The 25,978-nt window shown below is 37.8% G+C and overlaps 1 protein-coding gene across 1 annotated transcript; it reads left to right on the plus strand.

Moving 5' to 3' along the window:
• Positions 1-10,723: 10,723 nt before the first annotated feature.
• LOC118858668 (60S ribosomal protein L3-like) lies at positions 10,724-12,019 on the plus strand. The gene has a single exon (XM_036769256.1). It carries the CDS (start codon positions 10,760-10,762, stop codon positions 11,969-11,971), a length of 1,212 nt encoding a protein of 403 aa, XP_036625151.1. The 5' UTR covers positions 10,724-10,759; the 3' UTR covers positions 11,972-12,019.
• The last annotated feature ends 13,959 nt before the right edge of the window (positions 12,020-25,978 follow it).

Raw genomic sequence — 25,978 nt, forward strand, 5'->3', positions numbered from 1 at the left:
AACTATGGGAGTTAGGTGCAATTATATATATTATGTTATCTTATGTCATATCACATCATATTATATTGTATTATAGCTATCCAAAAGGAGAATGGATTACTACAGAGGAAAATGGGGGAGTATATTTCCTGTTGCTGGGAGATCTTCAAGAAGTAGAAGGAGCAGGGATGCTATAGAGGGAATTCTACTCCAGTTCTACTATTCTGAGGTCTTTTTCTAACTGTGAGATTATGTGACTACCCAAAGACCCATCCTGGGAACATTCATTATATCATGGAATCACAGAACCTCAGAACTGGAAGAGATCTCAGAGATCATCTAGTCTAACCTGTCCTTAAATGGTAATCCCTCACATTAGCCCCAAAGGGGTCATCCAGCCTTTTGTTGATATCCTTCAGTGAGGAAGAAACCATTGCAGCCCAATCATTACATGCCCATTCCATTTATGAATAGCTTGAATTGTTGGCAAGTCTTTCCTTATAGCAATCGATCAACAAGTGTTTATCGAGCACCCAAACATTGCTACATGTTCTGGGCTACAAATTCTGTTTCTGGCATTCTGTGACAATTTAATGATTGACAAGGCAATGTTCAAAGATAACAAAATGATACGATCTGTCAAATTGGGTCAAATACACATTTCATTGAGTTGTTATAAAGTTCAAATGAGATAACATATGTGTCTGGCAAATATTAAAACACAATATAAATGCCAACAATTATTATTATGATGATCTCTCTTGTTTGGAAATTTCCCATTTAAGATAATCTCTGAAATATTGCCTCAGTAATGCCTCTGAAATTTTTTTTAAAAAGGAATGGATTAGATTGTTGTGTTGATACTAGAAAACAGCTGTGATTATGAATACATACATATGCAGTATACATTGCATTTTTCTTATCCATTTTATCTTAAAATTAAGAACAGTTGAGCTTATTTTCTACAAAATTACATCGTATTTGAATTCGACTTGATTTTTAAAATGTTATTACTATGTCCTTTTCAAAGAAATACTTATTGTATTTGGAATGTTTTTCAACCAATCCCATTGTTAAAGTTGCATTTTTTTACTGAAATAATGAATTAATTCCCTTCATTTTACATGTGAGAACATCGATGCACAGAATGGCCAAGTGGTTTGCCTGATATCACAAAATGAGGAAGCATCTGATAAAAGATTTGAACAAAGATTCTCTTGCTTCCAAGTCCGTTGCACATCCTACGCCCTATACATTGGTGAACTATGTGTTGCCATGGAAAAAGCAATGGATTTGGATTTTTCAGAGGACTTGTATTCAAATCCTGACTCTGCTACTTATTAGTTATGTCACCTTGGACAAGTTATTTACACAGTTTCCTCAATCATAAAATGAATGTGTGAGACTTTTACTTCCTGATTTCTAAGGTCTCTTCCAGCTCTAGAGCCCATGGTGTTACAGAAAATAAGAAAAAAAAGAACACATCAAAATAAATGAAAATAAATAGTAAAGTTTTTTCTGCTTTTTAAAAAAAATATGTATTTTCCTATTCTGTTTGACAAAATTCTTCATTTGATCTTGGAATCAGATGTCTTCTACTGTTATTATGCTTGTAATCTCCCCAAACTAGATTCTTAGTTGACAGTCTAATCCTACTTCTTTCCCCTAAAGAAAAACTGCTCTGCCCCTCCGCCTACCAGTCACTTCATAAAAACGCTTTGAGCATTTGGATGTAAAGTTAATAGACAGGTCTTTTTTTCCAAGTTGGAGGTGGGAGGGGTGAAGAAGCAGGTGTCTATTATTAATATAACACATTCCACTGTCATAACTTCTGTATGGACGTAGATCAGAGGCTGGGGCATTTTTGGATACCTCATGGTGGGGAGCAGGATCACAGAATCTCTATTTGTTTTACTACCCAAAGACAACTCCCTTCACCTCTATCCACAAAATAGAAGCCTAGCCTGCCTGCCACTCATAGCCTTGTTTCTGAAATGCCTCCTCCAGGTAACTGAGCTTCTGTAATCAATAGAAGGAGGGAACCAATCCCACATTGGGTGGAGACTGGATTTAACTGACATATGCCTGCCTCAACTTGTCTTTGTGAAGCTCAGAGACCTGACTCAGGGTGGGTCAACCCCTAAACTAGGACTGTAGTTTCTGGTCCCTAAGAAAGTATAATAGAAAGAAGTATCTGGGAGCCTAGGTATCCCCATTGGATCTGACTTGAAAGAGTTGACCTGTAAATATTTGTGGGTTGATTAATGGATTGGTTTATTTTTGATTCAAGGTGGGATACCCTTTAATGTCAGAAAGCACACACACTAGAAGTCATCAGCAAATATTTTCTTGTCCACTGTCTCAGGACAGATTTATATCTGTCCTCAATAGCATTTGCTCTTGATGAAGCTGAAGGTCAAAATAAATATGGCAGGAAATCTCATAACACCAAAACCTAAAAGAAGATGTTGAAATTGGAGCAGTCCATGCCACAGCCTGTGAAAAAGCAGGAAAAGGGAAGCATCATAAGGATGCAAGGTTTCTAGAGAAACTCATCTCAAAAGTTCTAGGGAGACAGCCTGATGCTCAGAAAAGAATCCCGTGTAATGTCAATATTGGGGGGTTGGAGCCCTGGGTTTAAGTCTTAGCTCTGCTTGGGTCAGCGGTGTGACTTTGGGAAGGTTACTACTCTTGGACCTTCAGTTTCTTTATCTATCAATCAACAAGCAGATATTAAGCACATGCTGTATGCTAGGCACTGTTAGGCATTGGGGATAAAGAGATAAAGGCAAAACAGAATCTTGCCTGTAAGAAATTCATTCTCCAATGGCGAAGACACATGCATATATGTACAAACTTACAAATATAGGGATAGTAATATATTGTTGTGTTGTAGATTAAATCGAATTACAAATGTTAGGCATTTTATAAACTCTAGACTAGCACTAGGTAGATATGAGTTATCATCATCATCATCATCATCACCATTATTACTATTGTTGAGGCTAGAATGCAACCCATAGTTTTGCCCAAAAGAAGGATTGTTGGGCTGATAAATGGGTTCAAGATGCCTTTGTTGTAGTAGTTATTCAGTTATTTGATTCGTATCTGACTCTTTGTGACCTCATTTGGGGTTTTCTTGGCAAAGATATCAGATTGGTTTGTCATTTGCTTTTCCAGCTCATTTTATAGATGAGGAAACTGAGGCAAACAAGGTTAAACAAGGGTCACACAGCTAGGGCCAGGAGGTCTAGCACCCTATCTGCTGTACCACCTAGCTGCCCCAACATACTTTAGAATTACTTAATTTGCCACGGAGTGAACAAAACACATGGGAGACCAATTATATACAATGCTTTACTTAGAAAACCCCGGTAAAGCAATGAAAACCTGATTAAAACAGTTAATAACTTTAGATAATAAGAAAAATAACATAATATAAATTAAATCAATATGCCTGGTACACAGTGAGCACTTTATAAAAGCTGTATTTATGTGTGTATGTATGTAGGTAGGTAGGTACATATGCACAACTCCACAAAAATTATTACAATTTTTGAAAATTAGATGACTACCTGAATAGAGGTCATCAGCCAAACTCCCTCATCTACTGTGGCAAAAACCTAAAAACCATGACAGACCAAGTAATGATCAAGAAATACAATGAGCAACTAAAGTAACTTTTTCACTCTAGAACTACACAAAAAGTCAACCTGAAGCTTATCAGAAAAGCCAGGGCCAGCATAGGCAAATCAACTAGTAGCCTCCCAGAGCATCATAGATAGACAAAAGGTATTGATGGTATTGATCATCTCTAAAGCTGTGAACCAAGAGATAGAGAGTCAGGAAGGAGGGTGTCCTCTAAATAAGCCTCAAGGTTGTCAAAAGCCCACAGCATTGACCCTGGAATCCACTGGGAATAATAGTGACCATTGTGGCATATCTGTTGTAGCAGCAGTGCTCAGAAAAGAAACCCCACAAGAGCTCCTATGTCCCTCCTATGTCTCTCTCCTGAGATATCATGGAAGATGCTGGAAATTTATTCCTCTGAACCTCAAAGATCAAAGGTGGCCCAAACCCAAGAGACAGAAGTCAGTGCAGGAAAGCAGATGATGCAAAAGGAGATCAAGCAGGGTCAATGACTCTACCTCAAAAGCACAGAAGGATGCAGAGCTTGAACTTGGTGCAAATATCCAATTCAGGAACTAAGCCTGGAGTGATGAGTAAACATAAGAAGAACTCGTAAGAATTATAACAGAACCAAAGATATTCAATAATCTAACCCAAAAATAGAATGTAATTTACTAACAATTGCAAGCAGAAATTCAAAGGGGGGAATAAATTTTCTGCAAGGACCAAATGAATACCTAGAAGGAATGAAACAAGAGATTAAAAGAATGAAATAAAAATTCTAAAATGAAGGAGCATAAATAGTTTAGAAGAGAATGTGGCAGACCTTACCTAAGTAATGGACTCCTTGGAAATTTGCTAAATTTCCAAGCAAAAATCAATAACCCCGTGAGAGAGCAGAAAATATCAGAACAAAATTGAAAATTGAAAAACAAAAGCAAATGTAAAGTATCCACTCTCATAAATAGTTGGCCTGGAAAATGAGTCAAGGGAAGATAAATAAAGAATTATTATGCTTCATGTTAACCATAATATAAAAAAGCCTGGCCACTATATTTCAAAAAATCATAAATGAATACTACCCAATTCTATTAGAACTAGAAAATAAAGTAAAAATAGAATTTATGATGACCTCCTGAAAGAACCTCCTCCCTCCCAAATAAAAGCCTTAGAATATAACAGTCAAAATCCAGAGGTCCTCTGCTACAGAAAAAAAAGGCGTTGCAAACAACCAGAATGAGAGTTCAAGCACAAAGAAATCATAGTCAAAATACACAGGAGTCCCCAGATCATGTTTTGAGAACCATTGACTTAATGCTTATAACAGTGCCTGGAGCAAATTAAATAAGTATAAATCCTCTACCTACCTACCTACCTATCTGCCTGTTCGTCTGCCTATCTATAAATGTTCATCTTTTGAGTGTTCAAGATAAAAAAAAATTAAAATCATTTCTGAATATTACAAATAAATATTAAAAAAGAAATATATAAAGAGAAATTCCCTTTGAAATAAGTTAAAGTGCATTAAATATCTAAGATTTAACCTCCAAAGATACAGACAGGTCTTATATATACACATGATTAAATAAATCAAAGTTTATAATGGCAAAAACCTTGATAATTGGACAGGTATTCAAAATTCATGGATACCCTGCCCCAGTGTAATAAAAATAGCAATTTTGATTAAAGGTTTAGTGCTATTCAAATCAAGCTTAGGTAAAATTAGGTAAAATTCACATAAAGTAACAAGAAGTCAAAAATGTCAAGATCAATGATGGGGAAAAGTATCAAATAAATGGGATCTAGCATCATTAGATTTCAAATTATATTATAAAGCAATAATAATAATCAAGTCTATTTTGTACTACTTTATAAAAGAAAAATAGATTAGAATGAAATAAATTAGACAAGAAAGTCCTAGAGATCAGCACATTCAGCAGCCTAGTCTTCCACAAACCTACAAAAACAAAATATGAAAGAGGGCTCTTGATTAAAGAAGAACTACTACAAAAAGTAAAAAGCAGTTTTGTTGAAAATCCCCTTAAATTAGCATCTTGCATCATGTGTCACACTATATTCAAATGGATAAATAATAAATATAATACCAACATAAAAATTAAAGGACAATGAAATTACAGGACAACATCTTTCTCATCTTTGGATTTATTAACCACACAAGAGTTAGAGGAGAACATAAAAGATAACACATATAATTTCAATTACACGCTATTTTAAAGCTTTTACATGAACAAAATCAACACAGCTAAGGTAGGAAATGAATTGGAGAAAAATATTTGTATCACACATCTCTAAAAAAAAGTCCAACATCAAAAATCTATATGGAGTTGTCATAAAACTGTTAAGACAGTCATTCTTAGGTAATGGTGATTGGGCCAGAGGATATGAACAAATAGTTTTTAAGAGAAGAAAGGTAAACAATCAACAAACGTAGATATTTAAAATCATTGTTTTAACAGAAGTGAAAATTAAAAACAACTCATGTATAATCTCATAGACATTAAATTGTAAAAGATGTAAAAAGTCGACATTAAAGGGCTTATGGAAAGCCTTGCACAGTAGTTCACTGTTAGTGGAGCTGTGAATTAGTCCATTCATTCTATAAAATCAATTGAAATCATTTTAATCAATAGATAAATAAACATTTATTAATCATTAGATACTGTGCTTAGCTCTGTGGATACAAAAAAAAGAGGCAAAAGGCAATCCCTGCCCTCAAGGAACTTACAGTCTAATGGAGGAGATAACACACAAATAAATACATACAGAGCAACCTATATACAGAATAAACAGGAAATAATTGACAGAGGGAAGGCACTAGAACTAAGAGGGGAGGAGAGGAAGGCATTCAGTAAAAGAAGGGATTTTAGTTGGGATTTAAAGGAAGCTAGGAGCTTAGTAGGTGGTGTGGAGGAGGGATTGTGTTGTAGGCATGGGGCCCAGTCAGAGAGAGCACGTAGAGCCAAGAGATAAAATGTGTTGTTCCTGGAACAGCCAGGAGGCCAGTGTCACTAAATTGAATCACTTTAGTTGCTGAATTGAGGATAAATTGGAGCAGGGAGAGAAATGAGGCAAGGAAGATCCACCAGTAGGCTATTACAGTAGTTCAGGTGTGAGTTGATGAGGGCCAGCACTAGAGTGGTGGAAGCATCAGAAGAGAAAAGGGGGATTATACCAAGGATATTGCAATGGTACAATTGACAGCCCTTAGCCAGAGATTAAATATGGGGGGGGAGATAGAGAGAAATTCAGCATGACTCCTAGGTTGTGAGCCTGAGGAACCAGAAGGTTGGTGTTGCCTTCAAGAGTAACAGCAAAGTTTAGAAAGGGAAAATATTTGTTGGGGTCAGGGAGGGAAGATAATGAGTGAAATTTGGGTCATGTTCAGTTTAAGATGTCTACTGGATCTCCAGTTTGAGATGTCTGAAAGGCAGTTGGAGATGAGAGATTGTAGGTCAGCAAAGAGAATGGGACAGGAAATGTAGGTTTGAGAATCATCAGCAAAGAGATAGTAATCAAATCCACAGGAGCAGATGAGATCACCAAGTGAAGTGAAGAGGGGGAGGAAAGAGAGCACAGGACAGGATCTTTAGGGACACCCATGATTAGAGGGGGTAATCTAGAATAAGCTCCAACAGAGGACGCTGAGGAGTGGTCAAATAGGTAGGACAAGAACCAGAAGAGAGTGGTGTATCAAAAACCTAGAGAAAACAGACTATCAAGGAGGAGAGAGTGATCAACAGCGTAGTAGCAGAGAAAAAGCAGACAAAACTAACGCAAGTCCATTTTGTCTGCAGTTCCTCTATCTTGCCCAACGCTGTTTGTATGGCAGCTCTCTCCCACACCCCCGTGACCTTCCTTATTGCTAAAACAGCAAGGGTGGTCCTATCTATTAGAGTGAGTTAATGAAAGATAGATAACTGTATTGGCGATCAAGATGGGCTCTTAGCACTTATTCAACCAAGTGCCCTGGGAGAGTTTGGCCTTTGTTTCCGTGATTAAATTAGGAGTCCTTGATGACCCCCTTGCCTCAAGGGAAAGCCTAGTTTACATGGGTTTGAGTGACATGTTTGTGACATCAGAGGCTTTTAGACCATGTGGGTTTAAGTTGAATTTTTGTGATGATTTTAGGTCATGTGGGTGAGTTGCATGTGTGACTCACCTTTGACCCTGAACAACATAAATAAAACCAGAGATTGGCTTTCTTTTTTCAGAGCTCTGAGCCACAGCAGGATGGCACATGACTCTGAGCCAGCCTTGTTGAGCTCCTGGCTGAACTCAGATACTGATGGTTCCTTGGTAGCTATGAATTGTATCTGGTCTGTTCATAAATATATGTTTGTAATTTGTTTGTATTTGCTCTGAAGTTCAGGGTCCTGGCTTTTTCCCCTGAACTAAGTGAATGATATTTGTATACTGGATTAAAGTAAGATTGTTAACCCCTTAACTTTGCTTTCCTTAGCAAAGCAGATCAAAAGAACCTGGGCTGGCAGCATTCTGTGAGCTGGTTGTTGTTGGTTTTACACCCCCACAGCAGCTGCTAGCCAAATTGTTGAAACAATAACCTGAAGAAGAGCCTTTTCTGTTGATACCCCTAGCAACAGCCCTGTAAGAAGTAATCATCTGTAAATCAGTTAGGATTTACATTTAATTATGGTTTTATTTAATTATAGTTTTATTATAGGATTAAACTCCTTTCTTTAGGAAAAGCTAGATCTAAAAGCTAAGCCAAACTAGCATAGATGCTTTCTTGGGTCTAGGTTCCCTATAGATTTGTTGAATAGACAGATCAATGAAAATTTAGAAACAGATTATTTAGATAAGATTTATCTTTGTAGGAATAAAATAATCACAGGATTATAAGGCTTCTTTCAAAGGCTAAATTCCTCTTTCTGGCAGCTGTTGAAAGGAGGATTGATTCCTAGCTTACTGATTCTAAGTTCCCTTTTTTCTTAAACTAAAGATTAAGTATAAGTTAAATAATATAATCTTCTAAAGTTAAGTTTCCTTTTCTGACAGCTAGAAAATAGGAGTTGACTGGTAGGTTAACCACAAGCTCCTTTTTCCAGTCTTGGTGGAAAAGTTAACTAAAGGTTAAGTTCCTTTTTCTCAGTCTTAAGATCCCACCCCTCACCCCGCTTTTCTACAGCTTCAAGGCAGAGATTGCTAGGGCAATCCCACTTTGACAAACAGGTTGATAGACATAGGCCCTAATCCAATGGAATATCAGATTTAATAATTTTCCCATCCTAGAAATTCCTCATTATGACAACATATCCACACTCACAATACTGCCAACAGTATGGATTTGGGCTAAGAAAGCCTGGGAGGGTTAAAATAGTCAAATAACCTGCCTTGTCCAGTGGAATTAAGATTGCTACAATTTTTGATTTCTCTTTTCTGTTATAAAAATAAGCTCTGTAAATCACTCCTTTGTTACTAATTACTGAGGGACTAGTTGACCTGACTTAATGGTAACCTGTCAACCACTACTATTAAATAATTACTTGGAAACTTTGTGCCTCAGTTGCTTCTATTTCAGATAATTAATTTTAACACCTGTCCAATCCTGAGGTACCCTATATCCAAATCACCTCCTGCCTAAAAGGAAACTTATGTAAACTTTATCCTTTTGTTCCTTTAGAGAGTCTCCACCCTGCAAGTTAGTCTCCTTTGCTGTTGAACTCAATAAACCCTTTTTGGTTCCTAAATTTATGGATTTGGTTTGGGGATTGTGGTAAGGGTCTATTGCAGCGCCAACAATTTTACCCACAACAATGTCAAAGGATTTTGATGTAGGGGCTTTGTCTTTATTGTCTTCTTCTGAGTGTGTGTTTTGATTTTCCTTGTCACCATAGTAACTTTCAATTGTCAGAGGTTTTCCCCCATTGTTTGTTCATTTTCCCAGCCTATTAGATGACTTTTAACTCTTTGTTAAAGTAGCACTCTGCTTCCAGGGTAGAGGGTGCACTGTCCCAACCTTCAGGGATTTTGTTCAGCTGTTTTCAGAGATACTTCTGGGGAGCTGTAAATTTTCAGTTATTCCAAGGTGGTATGAACTGAGGAGAGGAGTTTACTCCTCTCCTGCCTGGGGCTCTGGTCTGTAAACAACTACAAGCATTCTTTTTTTTTGCCTGAGGAGGCCCCCCCCCCACTTCACTGTGGCCACAAGCTTTGCCACGCTAGTGCTCCTAGGTCTAGAGGAATTAGGATAGGGAGGCAGAGCCATGATGGCAGAGTAAAGGCAGGGACCTGCCTGAGCTCTCCCCCAAACACCTCCAAATACCTTTTAAAATAACTCTAAACAAATTCTAGACCAGCAGAATCCACAAAAAGACAGAGTGAGATGAATTCCCAACCCAAGACAATTTGGAAGGTTGGCAGGAAAGGTCTATTGCACCAGGGTGAGAGAAGAATACAGTCCAGCACAGGCTGTGCCAGCACTGCCCCAGCCTCAGCAAACCAGAAGCAGAGCTTGGGAGTGACTGAATCAGCAGTGGCAGTGGCAGAAGCTGCTTCTGGAGTTCTCAGCCCACAGACGGTAAGAGCATCGAAGAACTCGTTGAAAGGAGATTACAGGGACCTTTTTTCCTAGCACTGAGGCAGGACTCTGTTGTTTTGCCCATACTCAGATCTGGGTCACAGTTCCAGGTTGAGGAGTAGCACTAGCATAACAAAGCTTGTGGCCACAGTGAAGGGGGGACCCTCCTCACAGTTTCAGGGCAAAAAAAAAAAGAATGCTTGTAGTTGTTTACAGACCAGAGCCCCAGGCAGGAGAGGAGTAAACACCTCTCCTCAGTTCATACCACCTTGGAATAACTGAAAATTTACAGGTCTCTAGAAGTATCTCTGAAAACAGCTGCACAAAATCCCTGAAGCTTGGGACAGTGCACCCTCTACCCTGGAAGCAGAGTGCTACTTTAATAAACAGTTAAAAGTCACCTAATAGGCTGGGAAAATGAGTAAACAATGAGGGAAAACCTCTGACAATTGAAAGTTACTATGGTGACAAGGAAAATCAAAACACATGCTCAGAAGAAGACAACAAAGACAAAGCTCCTACATCAAAAGCCTTAAAAAATATGAATTAGCTCTTCCTCGCTTTGGCGGCGGTGGCGTGTGCTGTGGTGTCATGTCCCACAGGAAGTTCTCTGCTCCCAGGCATGGGTCTCTGGGCTTCCTGCCCCGGAAGAGAAGCAGCAGGCACCGGGGAAAGGTGAAGAGCTTCCCTAAAGATGACCCCACCAAACCCATCCACCTGACGGCCTTTCTGGGATATAAGGCAGGCATGACCCACATCGTTGGAGAGGTGGACAGGCCTGGCTCAAAGGTCAACAAAAAGGAAGTGGTTGAGGCCGTCACCATCGTGGAAACGCCCCCCATGGTCATTGTAGGCATTGTGGGCTACGTGCAAACCCCACGAGGCCTGCGGAGCTTCAAAACCATCTTTGCTGAGCACATCAGTGATGAGTGTAAGAGGCGGTTCTATAAGAACTGGCATAAGTCCAAGAAGAAGGCCTTCACCAAGTACTGCAAAAAGTGGCAGGATGATGATGGCAAAAAGCAGTTGGAGAAAGACTTCAACAGCATGAAGAAGTACTGCCAGGTGATCCGCGTCATTGCCCACACCCAGATGCGGCTGCTCCCTCTGAGGCAGAAAAAGTCTCACCTGATGGAGATCCAGGTGAATGGCGGCAGTGTGGCTGAGAAACTTGACTGGGCCCGCGAGAAGCTGGAGCAGCAGGTGCCAGTGTCCACTGTGTTTGGGCAGGATGAGATGATTGATGTCATTGGAGTGACCAAGGGCAAGGGTTACAAAGGTGTCACCAGCCGCTGGCACACAAAGAAACTTCCCCGAAAAACCCACCGAGGACTGCGTAAGGTGGCATGTATTGGAGCTTGGCATCCGGCCCGTGTAGCCTTCTCTGTGGCTCGAGCCGGTCAGAAGGGCTACCACCATCGCACCGAGATCAACAAAAAGATCTACAAGATTGGCCAGGGCTACCAGATAAAGGATGGCAAGCTGATCAAGAACAATGCCTCCACTGATTATGATCTTTCTGACAAGAGCATCAACCCTCTGGGAGGCTTTGTCCACTATGGTGAGGTGACCAATGACTTTATCATGCTAAAAGGCTGTGTTGTCGGGACCAAGAAGCGTGTCCTCACCCTGCGAAAGTCTCTGCTGGTACAGACCAAACGTCGCGCCCTGGAGAAGATTGACCTGAAATTTATTGACACCACCTCCAAATTTGGCCACGGTCGGTTCCAGACTGTGGAAGAGAAGAAAGCTTTCATGGGACCACTCAAAAAAGACCGAGTCGCAAAGGAAGAAGCTGCCTAATGTTTCCAGACCAACTTGGAGCTGCTGGAAACTCAATAAATTTTTCAGAGCTAAAAAAAAAAAAAAAAAAATATGAATTAGTCTCGGGTCATGGAAGAGCTCAAAAAGGATTTTGAATATCAGGTGAGAGAGCTAGAAGAAAAATTGGGAAGCTAAATGAGAGCAATGCAAGAAAACAATGAAAAATCAATCAACAGCTTGGTAAAGGAGCCATACAAACATGGGAGAAAATAACACCTTAAAAAACAGACAAGGCCAAATGGTAAAAGGGGTCCCAAAAGCCGATGGGGAAAAGAATGCTTAAAAAGTAGAATTGGCCAAATGGAAAAGGAGGTCCAAAAGCTCATGGAAGAAAATAATTCCTTAAAAATGAGAATGGAGCAAATGGAAGCTAACGGCTTTACAAGAAATTAAGAAACAATAAAACAAAGCCAAAAGAATGAAAAAATAGAAGACAATGTGAAATATCTCACTGGAAAAACAACTGACCTGGAAATAGATCCAGGAGAGATAATTTTAAAATTATTTGGCTACCTGAAAGCCATGATCAAAAAAAGAGCCTAGACAGCATCTTTCAAGAAATTATCAAGGAAAACTACTCTGATATTCTAGAACCAAAGGGTAAAATCAAAATTGAAAGAATCCACTGATCACCTCCTGAAAGAGATGCTAAAATGAAAATTGCCAGGAATATCATAGCCAAATTCCAGAGTTCCCAGGACAAGGAGAAAATATTGCAAGCAGCCAGAAAGAAACAAATCAAGTAGCTTGGAGCCACAGTCATGATAACACAAGATTTTGCAGTTTCTGTGTTAAAGGATTGGAGGGCTTTGAATATAATTTTCCAGAGGGCAAAGGAGCTAGGATTGCAACCGAGAATAATCTACCAAGCAGAACTAAATACAATCCTTCGGGGGTAAAAATGACATAGATGACATAGATGACATTCAAGCAATCTTGTTGAAAAGACTAGAGCTGAATAGAAAATTTGACTTTCAAATACAAAACTCAAGAGAAGCATAGAAGGTAAACAAGAAAGGGAAATTGTAAGGGACTTAATAAGTTTAAACTGTTTACATTCTTATGTGAGGAAATGATATTTGTAACTCATAAGGTCTTTCTCATTATTAGGGGTAATTAGACAGAGTTAACCCCTAGGACAGAGGGCACAGGTTTGAGTTGAGTATAAAGGGGTGATATCTAAAAAATAAAATTAAGGGCTGAGAAGAATGTACTGGGAGAAAAGAGAAAGGGAGAGGTAGAATGGGGCAAATTATCTCACATAAAAGAGGCAAGAAAAAGCTTTTACAGAGGTGGGGAAGAGGGGGCAATGAGGGGGAGTTAGTGAACCTTACTCTCATAAGAATTGGGGCAAAGAGGGAATAACATACACACACAATCAGGTATAGAAACATCTTACCCTACAAGAAAGTAAGAGGGGAAGGGTATAAGAGAAATGGCAGAGTGGGGGAGGGATAGTCAGAAGCAAAACAGTTTTGAGGAGAGACAGGGTGAAAGGAAAGAGAGAATAGATGAGGGGGACAGGATGGGGGAAATATGGTTAGTTACAGTAAATGTGAAAAAACCTTTGAAGGAAGTTTCTCTGATAAAGGCCTCATTTCTCAAACATATGGAGAACTCAGTCAAATTTATGAAAGCAAGAGCCTTTCCCCAATTGATAAATTATCAAAAAAATATGATGAGTTTTCAAATGAAGTAGTCAAAGCTATCTATAGCCATATGAAAAAATACTCTGTCACCATTGATTGGAGAAATGCAAATTAAAATTATTCTGAAGTACTACCTCATACCTATTAGACTGGCTAATAGGACAGAAAAGGTAAATGACAAATGTTGGAAGAGATGTGGGGAAAAATGAGATATTAATGCATTGTTGGTGGAGTTGTGAACTGATTCAACCATTCTGTAGTGCAATTAGGAACTATACCAAAGGGCTATAAAACTATGCATATCCTTTGACCTAGCAATACCAGTGCCTATGGGAAATGCTGACCAGGGTGCTCTCAGAAAGATCTGGAAAGACTTGCATGAGCTGATGCAAAGTGAAATGTGCTGTGAACAAAGTAACAGAAATATTATAAGATGATCAGCTGTTAATGACTTAATTGTTCTCACCAATACAATGATCCAAGACAACTCTGAAGGACTTATGAAAAGTGCTATCCATTCTCAGAGAAAGAACTTATGGTATCTGAATACAGAGTGAAGCATACTTTTATTTTTCCTTTATTTTTCTTGAGTTTTTTTTCTTGTCTATGTTTTCTTTCACAACATGACTATTACAAATATGTACTGCATAACTACATATGTCTAACCTATATGGAATTGCTTGCCTTCTCAATGGGGTGGGGGGGAGATGGGAGGGAGGAAAGGAGAGAATTTGGAACTCAAAGTATTAAAAATGAATGTTAAAAATTGTTTTTACACATAACTGGGAAAAAATAAAAGATTAAATAAAAGCTAAAAAATTATAAGCAGGATGGCTCTCAGCAAAACCCAGAAAGACTTGCATAGGCTGATGCAAAATGAAATGTAAGTGTGCAAAATAACAGCAATGTTGTAAGATGATCAGCTGTGAATGACTTAGCTATTCTCAGCAATAAAATGATCAGAACAATTCTGAAGGAGTTATGATGAAAAATGCTATCCATTCCCAGAGAAAGAGCTGATGGTGTCTGAATACAGATTGAAGCACATTTTTTTACTTTACTTTTCTTGAGTTTTTTTGTCTTTGTTTTCTTTCAAAGCATGACTATTATGAATACATTTTGCATGATTAAAAATGTATAACCTTTATTGAATTGCTTGTCTTTTCAACGGGGGAGGGCAGTGTTGGGGAGGGAGGAAGGGAGAGAACTTTGAACTCAAAATTTTAAAAATGAATGTTAAAAATTGTTTTTACATGTAACTGGGGGAAAATAAAATACTAAATAAAAAATCTTTTTAAGAAAAAAAGAATGAGGACAGAGAGAAGGCCATTTGATTTGGCTACCAAGAAAGCACTAATAACTTTGGAGGGAGCAGTTTCAGAACAATGATATGGTTGGAAGCCAGTTGAAGTTAAGAGAGTGGGAGGAAACAAAGTGAAGGCACCTATTATATAAAACATTTTAAGAGGAATTTATCTATGAAGGACAGAAGAGAAATGTGGCAATAGTCAGTAGGGATGAAAGAATCAAATGAGAGATTTTCCAGGATGGGGGAGACAAAGACATGTTTCTAGGCATTGAGAAATGAGTCAGTAGAGAGAGATTGAAAATAAATGAAAGGTAATTCTAAAGGACTCATGATGAAAAATGTTATCCATCTCTAGATAAAGAACTCATATATTCTTAGTGGGTATTGTATTCCTTTCCTTCTCTATTGGGTGGGGGGGGGGAGAGAGGGAGAGAATTTGGATTTCCTGTAGATATCTCAAATTCAGCATATCCAGAACAGAGTTAATTGTTTTCATCTCAAACAACAACCCCCTTCTTAACTTCCCTCTTAAGGTCACCAACATCATTCTAATAATCCAGGTTCACAGCCTAAGAGTCTTATTCCAGTCTTCATCTTTTTCCACTTCACATATACACATATATGCCAAGACCTGTCAATTCTACATGCACAAAGTTGCTTGTATTCACTCCCACAATCTTACTTCAGGCTATTGAAAGAGCCTATTAATCATTTCCCCTGTCTAATACATCCTTCACACAGCTGTCAAATTTGTATTCCTAACGTACACATCTGTATGCATGTCTGTAACTCCTTGCTCAAAAAGCTTCAGTAGCTCACAATTGCTTCAAGGATAAAATACAAATTCCTCTGTTCTGTATATGAAGCCCTTCACAATTTGCTCCCAGCCTATCTTTCCAAATATATAAAGCAGAATGGTCACCTTCCAGTCAATGTTCTAACCAAATTGGGCCACTTATTGTTCTCCATAGGCAACATTCCATCTCCCATCACTGACACTATATAGGCTGTCCCTCATGCCTGAGGAAGGTATTCCTTTTTTCACTACTTCTTCATAGATTCCCTTGTTTCTTTTAAGGCTTGGTTCAAATGTCACTTCCTTGTTGTTGCTCAGTCATTCAGTCATGTATGACTCTGTGAGGTTCTCTTGGCAAAGATCCTAGAGGGGGAGGCAGAGCCAAGATGACAGAGTAAAGGCAGGGACTTGCCTGAGGTCTCCAAAATTCCCCTCTAAACAACTCTAAAATAATGCCACAAAATGAATTCTAGAGCAGCAGAACCAACAAAAGATCAGAGGGAAATAATTTTTTAGCCCAAGATGACTTAAAAGTTCAGCAAGAAAGATCTGTCTCACTGGTATGTGAGTGGAGCGCAGTCCAGTGGTGCCCTGACAAGCAAGCCACAGTCCTAGGGTATGAATAAATCAGTGGCAGTAAAGGTTTCCAGAGATCTCAGCCCATAGAAGATAAGGGGAGGGTCAGACAACTGGTCAGAAAGAAAGTACAGAAGACCCTTTGATGGCACTGGGAGCAGGACTCTGTTGCATTGCCCATGTACAGTTCTGGGTTGCAGGAGCAGGAAGCCTGATTTCAATTACAGGGTGAAAAGAAGTGCTTATGGTATCTCACAAACCAGAGCACAGTCCAGGAGAACAGTGACTACACCTCTGCTTAGATCATACCACCTTGGAAGCATTGAAAATGAAAAGACTCCCAGACCTAGCTCTGAGAGAAGTAGCAAGAAAGGCCTGAAGCTTTAAACAGTGCCCCCTCCATCCCAGGAGCAGAGCTCAATTTTAACATAAACTTAAAAGTTTAGAAATGGGCTGGGAAAATGAGCAAACAATAACAAAAGAACTTGGCTGTGAAAAGTTATTTTGGTGACAGGAAAGATAAAAACACAAACTCAGAAGAAGAAAATTAAATCAAAGCAGTTACAAGCAAAATCTCAAAGAAAAATATGAATAGGTCCCAGGACCAAAAAGAAATCTTGGAAGAGCTCAAAAAGGATTTTAAGGAAACAAATAAAAGTCATGTATAACCTGTATCAGATTGCTTCCTGCCTCAGGGAAGGGTGGGGGGAAGAGAAGGAATAGAATTTGGAACTTGAAACTTTTTTAAAAAACCCACCCAAATGCTAAAAATTGTTTTTACATGTAATTGGGGGAAATATACAATTTTATTTAAAAAAAAAACAAATTAGATGTAGAGGAAAAATTTGGAAAAGAAATCAGAAGGATGCAAGAAAGTCATGAAAAAAGAGCTTAGAAAAGGGGGTACAAAAATTACTGAAGAAAATAGCACCTAAAAAATAGATTAAGCCAAGAACTCCTTAAAAAGTAGCATTGGTCAAGTGGAAAAAAGATCTACAAAAATTCACTGAAGCTAAGAACTCCTTAAACAGTTGATTTGTCCAAATGGAAAAGGCAGTACAAAAGCTCATTGAAGAAAATAATTCCTTAAAATTTAGAATTGAGGAAGTGTATAATGGCAATCACACTGTCACACCCAGGACAGCTGCTACCACAGGTTCTTAGATCTGCTTTACTAGGAAAGATAGCTGTTTCAGGGGTTAACAATCTTCTTTAATCACATAAAATACAAATAGAGGAAATACAGAGAAGAGAAATAAAGACAAACAGACAGAGTTCTATGGCCTGAATCAAAACAATACTGCTATATACTTTATATCCACCACTGAATTGAGAGAGCCTTTACCTCTGAGCAGTCAGGGAGTTCTGAACAATATGGCCACTCAGAGTTGTGACCAGGGAATCACAAGGTCCTTCTTGTAAGTGAGCCCCCCAAAGCAAAAGCTTGCCTCTCAGAATATGTACTCTTTTCAGGTAATAGGCTCAGAGCCAGAACCCTCCAAATTCAGTGCCTAATTAGAAATTAACAGAAGATGTGTAAGCCTTCTTACAAGCAAGCAAGCTTCCCTTAATAGGCTCCATATGAGGCCAATTGATGGGCCGGGGAGACCTTATTCCCCATTGATGTTACATAGTGGAAGCTAATGACTCCATGACATATTAAGGAACAACCAAACAAAATAAAAAGAATGAAAAATAGAATAAAATGTGAAATATCTCTTTGGAAAAACAACTGACCTAGAAAATAGGTTGAGGAGAGATTAAGAATTATTAACCACCCAAAAATGATGATCAGAAGAAGAGACCAGATATCATATTTCAAGAAATTATCAAAGAAAATTGCCCTGATACACTAGAACTAGAGGGCAGAAAGTAGACATTGAAAGAATCCACTAATCATTTCCTGAAAGAGAGCCCAAAATGAAATGTCCCAGGGATGTTATAGTCAAAATCCAGAGCTCTCAAGTCAAGGAGATAATATTAGAAGAAGCCAGAAAAAAAACCAAATATCATAGAACCACGGTCAGAATAACACGAGATTTAGCAGGATCATTGGGCTTGGAATATGATGTTCTGGAGAGCAGATGAGCTAGGATTATGACCAAGAATCACCTACCTAGCAAAACTGAGTATATTCCTTCAGGGGAAAATGGACATTCAATGAAATAGAGGACTTTTAAGCATTCCTGATGAAAAGACCAGAGTTCAATAGAAAATTTGACTTTCAAATACAAAACTCAAGAGAAGCATAAAAAGGTAAACATGAAAGATAAATCATAAAGAATTCAATAAGGTTAAACTTTTCATTCCTCTACAGGAAGATAACACTTGTGACTCCTAAGACCTTTATCATTATTAAAGCAGTTCGAAGGAGTATACAGAGACAGAGGGCACAGGTTTCAGTTGATAATATTGGGATGATATAAAAAAAATAAAATTAAAGAGCAAGAAAGAGGGATGCACTGGGAGAAGGGGGAATGGCAAGGTACAATGGGGTAAATTATCTTGCATAAAAGAGGCACAAAAAACTTTTTACAGTAGAGGAATATATAAGGGATAGCAGGCAATGCTTGCTCCTTTCATCAAAACTAGCTCAAAGAGGGTATAACATACATGCTCAGTTTGGAATATAAATTTATCTTTACCTTCAAGGAAGTGAGGGGGAGAGAGATGAGAGAAAAGGGACAGATAGAAGGGAGGATAGATTAAAGGAGGCAGTGGTCAGAAGCAAAATACTTCTGAGGAGTGACAGGGTGAAAGCAGAAAGAGATAAGAATAAACAGGATGGGGAGAACCAGAGTAAAGGAAAATACACGGTAGTCATAACTGTAAATGTGAATGGGATTAACTTCCCCATAAAACATAAGTGGATAGCAGAACAGATTAAAAAACAGAATCCTACAATATGTTGTTTACAAGAAACACACTGGAAGCAGAGAGATGCACAAGGTAAAGGTAAGGGGTTGGAGCAGATTATAATCTGCTTCAGTTGAAGTAAAAAAAAAAAAGCAGAGCAGTAATCATGATTCCAGATAAAGCAAGAGCAAAAATAGATCTAATTAAAAGAGATAGGCAAGGAAACTACATTTAGCTAAAAGGTACCACATGACAATAAAGTAATATTAATACAAAACATACATGCATCACGTGGTATAGCATCCAAAATCTTATAGGAAAAGTTAAATGAGTTACAAGAAGAAATAGACAGTAAAAGTATACTAGTGAGGGATCTTAATTTGCCCTTTCAGAACTAAATAAATCTAACAAAAATAAACAAGAAAGAAGCTAAGGAGGTGAAAAGAATTTTAGAAAAGTCAGATAAGACAGACCTCTGAAGAAAACCGAATAGGGAAAGAAAAGAATACACCTTTCCCTCAGTGGTCCATGGCACCTATACAAAAATTGATCATGTATTAGGGCATAGAATCCTCACAACCAAATGCAGAAAAGCAGAAATATTAAATGCATCTTTTTCAGATCTTAATGCAATAAAAGTACGTTTAATAAAGCCATGTAAACATAGATAAAATTAATTGGAAACTAAATAGTCTAATCCTGAAGAGTAAGTGAGCAAAGAACAAACCATAGAAACAATGAATAATTTCATTAAAGAAAATGACAACAATGAGACAACATACCAAATTTTATGGGATGCAGCCAAAGTAGTACCTATGGGGAAATGGATATCTCTAAATGCTTACATTAACAAAATAGAGAAAAATAAGATCAATGAATTGGGCAGGAAATTTTAGAAAAATCCTAGAAAAAGAAAAAATTTAAAAATCCCCAATTAAAGACCAAATTGAAAATTTTGAAAATCAAAGGAGAGATTAATAAAATTGAAAGAAATCCATTGATCTAATAAATAAAGCTAGAAGCTCATTTTATGGAGAAAGAAAAAAAGTAAATTAACCATTGGCCAATTTGACTTTTAAAAAAAGAAAGAAGAAAACCAAGTTACCAGTAACATAAGTTAAAAGAGTGAATTCACCAACAATGAGCATGAAATTAAAGCAATTATTATGAGTTATTTGGCCAAATCGGATGCCAATAAATCTAACAATCTAAGTGAAATGGATGAATATTTGCAATATGTGTGTGTGTGTGTGTGTGTGTGTGTGTGTGTGTATCCCAGATTAATGGAAGAGAAAATTTTTAAACATTCATAAACTTAAATAACCCTACCTTAGAAAAATAAATTGAAGAAGCCATCAATGAGCTACCTCAGAAAAAATCCTCAGAACCAGATGGATTCACAAATGAATTCTACTAAACATTTGAAGAACAATTAATTCCAACACTATATGTACTATTGGGGGGAAATAGGCAAAGAAGGAGTCCTTCCAAATTCCTTTAATGATACAAATATGTTACTGATACCTAAACTAAAAAGAGCAAAAACAGAGAAAGAAAACTATAGATCAAATTCCTTAATGAATACTGATGCAAAAAATTTAAATAAAGTATTAGCAAGATTATAGCAACACATCGCAAAGATCATATAATATGACCATATGGGATTTTTTGTAAATAATATTTTATTTTTTCCAATTACATATAAAGATAGTTATCAACATAACATTTTTAATAAGATCTCGAGTTTCAAATTTCTCTTTCTCCCTCCCCAAAATAGCAAGCAATCTGATACAGGTTATACATGTGCAATCATGTTAAACATATTTCTGCATTAGTCATATTATGAAAGAAGAATCAGAACAAAATAGAAAAACCATGAGAAAGAAAAAAAATTTAAAAAGTGAAAATAGTATGCTTCAATCTGTATTCAAACTCCATAGTTCTTTCTTTGGATGTGGATAGCTTTTTCCATCATGAGTCTTTTAGAATTGTCTTTGATCATTGTGCTGCTGAGAAGAGCTAAGTCTATCATAGTTGATCATTGCATAATGTTGCTGTTACTATGTACAGTGTTTTTCTGGTTCTGCTCACTTCCCTCAGCATCAGATTTGAGAAAGCTATAAGCCATTAGTAGACTGAGAGGGGCAGGAGCGCCAGGCATGCAGAATGGCACCAGACCACACCAACCAGGAACAGCAGAGGAACCCAGCCAGCACTAAGGTCTGGGAGAGCACTGGATGAGCATGAAACATGGGAACAGGAGCAGGGCCAGGGTGGAAGTACCGGCTACAGTGGCAATTGGGCCCCAGGCCTCTCAGCCCAGGATGGAAGTCTGTCGGAGCGAGGGGAGACACCAGTGGCTGTGGGAGCAGCTACCCTGGAGGCCTCCCACCCACAGCCTAAAGATTTGAAACTCACCCTTTTAAACTTCTGAGAGCCATAAAGGCCAGGTAATTGGTCTCTCATCCCTCTCTTCCTCACCCAGAGAATACTCCCTCTGGAGAAACAGAGGAGACTGAAGTGAGGCTTCAGTAGCCTTTTAGCAAGAGAACTTGGGGACCATACCCTTCTTGCGGTGGCAGAAGGAGACTAGTTCAGGAAGAGAGGTGTCCCAGCAGGCACCACCTCAGAAGAACAACGAGAATTACCGAGCCCCATGGGGGGTGGAGCTAGCAAACATCAACACCAGGACCCCAGACGTGCCTTTGCACAGCCAGGGGAAGTGGCAGACACCAGCACAGACCTCAACTGAGATCACCTGTGCTGTAGAGCAGTCCCGGGGAAGAGGAGATTTCCAGCAGCCAGACCACCCCTCTCCCACACTTCACAAAACCAGAGGCTATAGCACACAAAGCCAGTGAGCAGGCCCACAGATCCCAACACAAGAAGCATGGGACAGAGCCCCCTGAGCCCCAGAAGCAGAGATCCACTTTAGAAGCCAGGAGGAAAAAACACCATGAAAAAGCACACTAAAAAGCCAAAGACCACTGAATCCTATTAAGGAGACAGGGAAGATCAAAATACCAATTCAGAAGAGGACAGCCTGGACACTATACCCACATCTGAAACCTCAAAAGGGAATCTGAACTGGTCCCCAGCCCAAAAAGCATTCCTGGAAGAACCCAAGGAAGGTTTAAAAACCAAATTAGAGAGGTAAAATAAAAAATGGAAAAAAAATTCACTGATGAAAATAAATCTTTAAAAAGTAAATTCGGCGAAGTGGTTAAGGAGACTCAGAATATAAATGGAGAAAATCTCTCACTGAAAAGTAAAATCAACCAAATGGAAAAAGAGATAGAGAAGCTCAAGGAAGAAAACAATATATTAAAAATAAGAATTGGGCAAGTAGAAGCTAATGATTCTATGAGACATCAAGAATCAGTCAAACAAAATCTAAAGAATGAAAAAAGAGAAGAAAACGTGAAATATCTGATTGGAAAAACAACTGACCTGGAAAATAGATCCAGGAGAGACAATCTAAGGATTTTTGGTCTACCAGAAAGCCATGATGAAAAAAAGAACCTGGACAGTGTCTTCCACAGAATCCTTAAGGAAAATTGCCCCAAAGTCCTAGAAGAGAAGGTAAAATAGTTATCGAAAGAATCCACTGATCACCCCCTGAAAGAGATCCCAAATTGAAAACTTCAAGAATTATTATAATCAAATTCCAGAATTATCAGGTCAAGGAGAAAAGACTGTAAGCATCCAAAGAGGAGGAAACTAAAACAATAATTAGGAATTATTTCACCCAATTGTGTACCCATAAATTTGACAACCTTAGGGAAATGGATTACAAAAACATAAATTGCTCAGATTAACAGAAGAGGAATTTAAATACCTAAACAACCCCATCTCAGAAAAAGAAATTGAGCAAGTCCTAGGAAAAAATCTCCAGGGCCAGATGGTTTTACATGTGAATTCTATCAAAAATTTAAAGAACAATTAATTCCTATACTTTATAGACTATTTGGGAAAATAGATGGAAAAGGAGTCCTATCAAATTCTTTTTATGACACAAATATAATACTACTACCCAAACCAGGAAGGATCAAAACAGAGAAAGAAAATTATAGACCAATCTCCCTATATGAATGTTGAGGCAAAAATTTAAAATAAAATATTAGCAAAAAGATTGCAGCAACTTATCACGAGAATAATACACTACGACCAAGTAGGATTTATTCCAGGAATGCTAGGCTGCTTCAATATTAGGAAAACTATCAGCACAATTGATCACACCAACAACAAACTAGCAGAAACCATATGATCATCTCAATAGATGCAAAAAAAAAGCCCTTGACAAAATACAACACCCATTCCTATTAAAAACACTAGTAAGCATAGGAATAAATGGAGCCTTCCTTAAAATTATAAATAGCATCTACCTAAAACCATCAGTAAGCATTATATGTAATGGGGATAAGCTAGATGCATTCCCAATAAGACCAGGGGTGAAACAAGGATGTCCATTATCACCCCTATTATTCAATTTGGTACTAGAAACGTTAGCTGTAGCAGTAAGAGAAGAAAAAGAAATTGAAGGAATTAGAATAGGAAAAGAAGAAACTAAATTATCACTTTTTGCAGATGATATGATGATTTACTTAGAGAATCCTAGAGAATCAAGTAAAAAAACTTCTTGAAATAATAAACAACTTTAGCAAAGTTGCAGGATATAAAATAAACCCATATAAATCCTTTGGCATTCCTACACATTACTGACAAAGCCCAACAGCAAGAGATAGAAAGAGAAATACCATTTAAAGTTACTGTAGACACTATAAAATATTTGGGATTCTACCTGCCAAGACAAACCTAGAGTCTATATGAACATAATTATGAAACACTTTTTACACACATAAAGTCAGATCTAAATAAATAGAAAAACATCAGTTACTTGTGGTTAGGCCATGACAATTTTACCTAAATTAATTTACTTATTCAATACCATACCAATCAAACTGCCAAAAAATATTGTACAGAGCTGGATAAAATAAAAACAAAATTCATCTGGAAGAACAAGAGACCCAGAATATCTAGGGAATTAATTAGAAGAAATGCTAGAGAAGGTGCCTAGCCATACCAGATATTAAACTGTACTATAAAGCAGCAGTCATCAAAACTTCTTGATACTGGCTAAGTGGATCAGTGGAAAAAGTTAGGTACACAAGATGCATTAGTCAATGACTATAGCAATCTACTCTTTGATAAACCCAAAGAATCCAGCTTCTGGGCTAAGAACTCACTATTTAACAAAACCTGCTGGTAAAATTGGAAAATGGTAGGGCAGTAATTGGGCATAGACCAATATCTTACACCATATACCAAAATAAAGTCAAAATGGGTTCATGGTTTAGGAATAAGGCTGATACTGTAAGCAATTTGGGAGGGCAAGGAATAGTTTACATATCAGATTTATGCTAAAGGAAAGAATTCATGACCCAGCAAGAGATAACATTACAAAATGCAAAATGGATAATTTTGATTATGTTAAATTGAGAAGTTTTTGTATAAAAAAGCCAATGCAACAAAGATTAGGAGGGAAGCAGAAAATTGGGAGAAAATCTTTACAACTAGTGTCTCTGATAAAGGCCTCATATCTAAAATATACAGAGAATTGAACCAAATTTATAGGAATACAAGTCATTCCCCAATTGAGAAATGGTCAAAGGATATGAACAGGCAGTGTTCAGAGGAAGAAATTAAAGATATCTATAGGCATATGCAAAATGCTCTAATATCTCTATTGATTAGAGAAATGTAAATCAAAATGACTCAGGTACCACATCTCTCCTGTCAGATTGGCTAACGTGACAAAACAGGAAAATGATAAAGGCTGTAGAGGATGTGGGAAAATTGGAACACTGTTATATTGTTGGTGTAGTTGTGAACTGATCCAGCCATTCTGGATAGCAATTTGAAACTATGTCCAAATGCTATAAAAATGTGCATACCCTTTGACCTAGCAATACCACTTCTACGTTGTATCCCAGAGAGATCACATCAGTGGGAAAGAGACCCATATGTACAAAAATAGTTACAGCAGCTCTTTTTGAGGTAGAAAAGAATTGGAAATCAAGAGGATGCCTATCAATTGGGGAATGGCTAAACAAGTTGTGGTATATGAATGTAATTGAACATTATTGTGCTATAAGAAATGGGGAAGATATGGATTTCATAATAACCTGGAAAGACCTATATGATACAATGCTGAGTGAGTGGAGCAGAACCAGGAGAACATTGTACACCCACAGATATATTGATTCTGTGATGATTAACTTTGATAGACTTGGCTTTCTCAGCAACACAAGGTTCAAAGACAACTCCAGTCAATTGGGGAATGGCCAAACAAGTTGTGGTATATGAATGTAATAGAATACTATTGTGTTATAAGAAATGGGGAAGATACAGACTTCATAAAAATCTTAATTTAAAGAAAGGAAATAAAGTGGTGGATCAGTGGAATAGATTAGGTATACAATATACAGTAGCATCCGTGGTAATCTAGTGTTTGCTCAATCCAAAGATCCAAGTTTTGGGGACAAGAACTCACTATTTGACCAAATCTGCTGGGAAAATTGGAAAGCAATTTGGCAGAAACTAGGTATAGAACAACATTTCACATTGTATACCAAGATAAGATCAAAATGAGTATATGATTTAGAGGTAAAGGGTGATACCATAAACAAATTAGGGGAGGATGGAATAATTAACCTGTCAGATCTATGGATAAGGGAAGAATTTATGACCAAACAAGAGATAAAGAACTTTACAAGATGCAAAATGGATAATTTTGATTA

Source organism: Trichosurus vulpecula, chromosome 7 (genome assembly GCF_011100635.1).
Source record: "Trichosurus vulpecula isolate mTriVul1 chromosome 7, mTriVul1.pri, whole genome shotgun sequence".
NCBI lineage: Eukaryota > Metazoa > Chordata > Mammalia > Diprotodontia > Phalangeridae > Trichosurus > Trichosurus vulpecula.

What these genes read in the sequence shown, in the direction of transcription:
- LOC118858668 (XM_036769256.1), top strand. Translation starts at nt 10,760, where the DNA reads ATGTCCCACAGGAAGTTCTCTGCTCCCAGGCATGGGTCTCTGGGCTTC.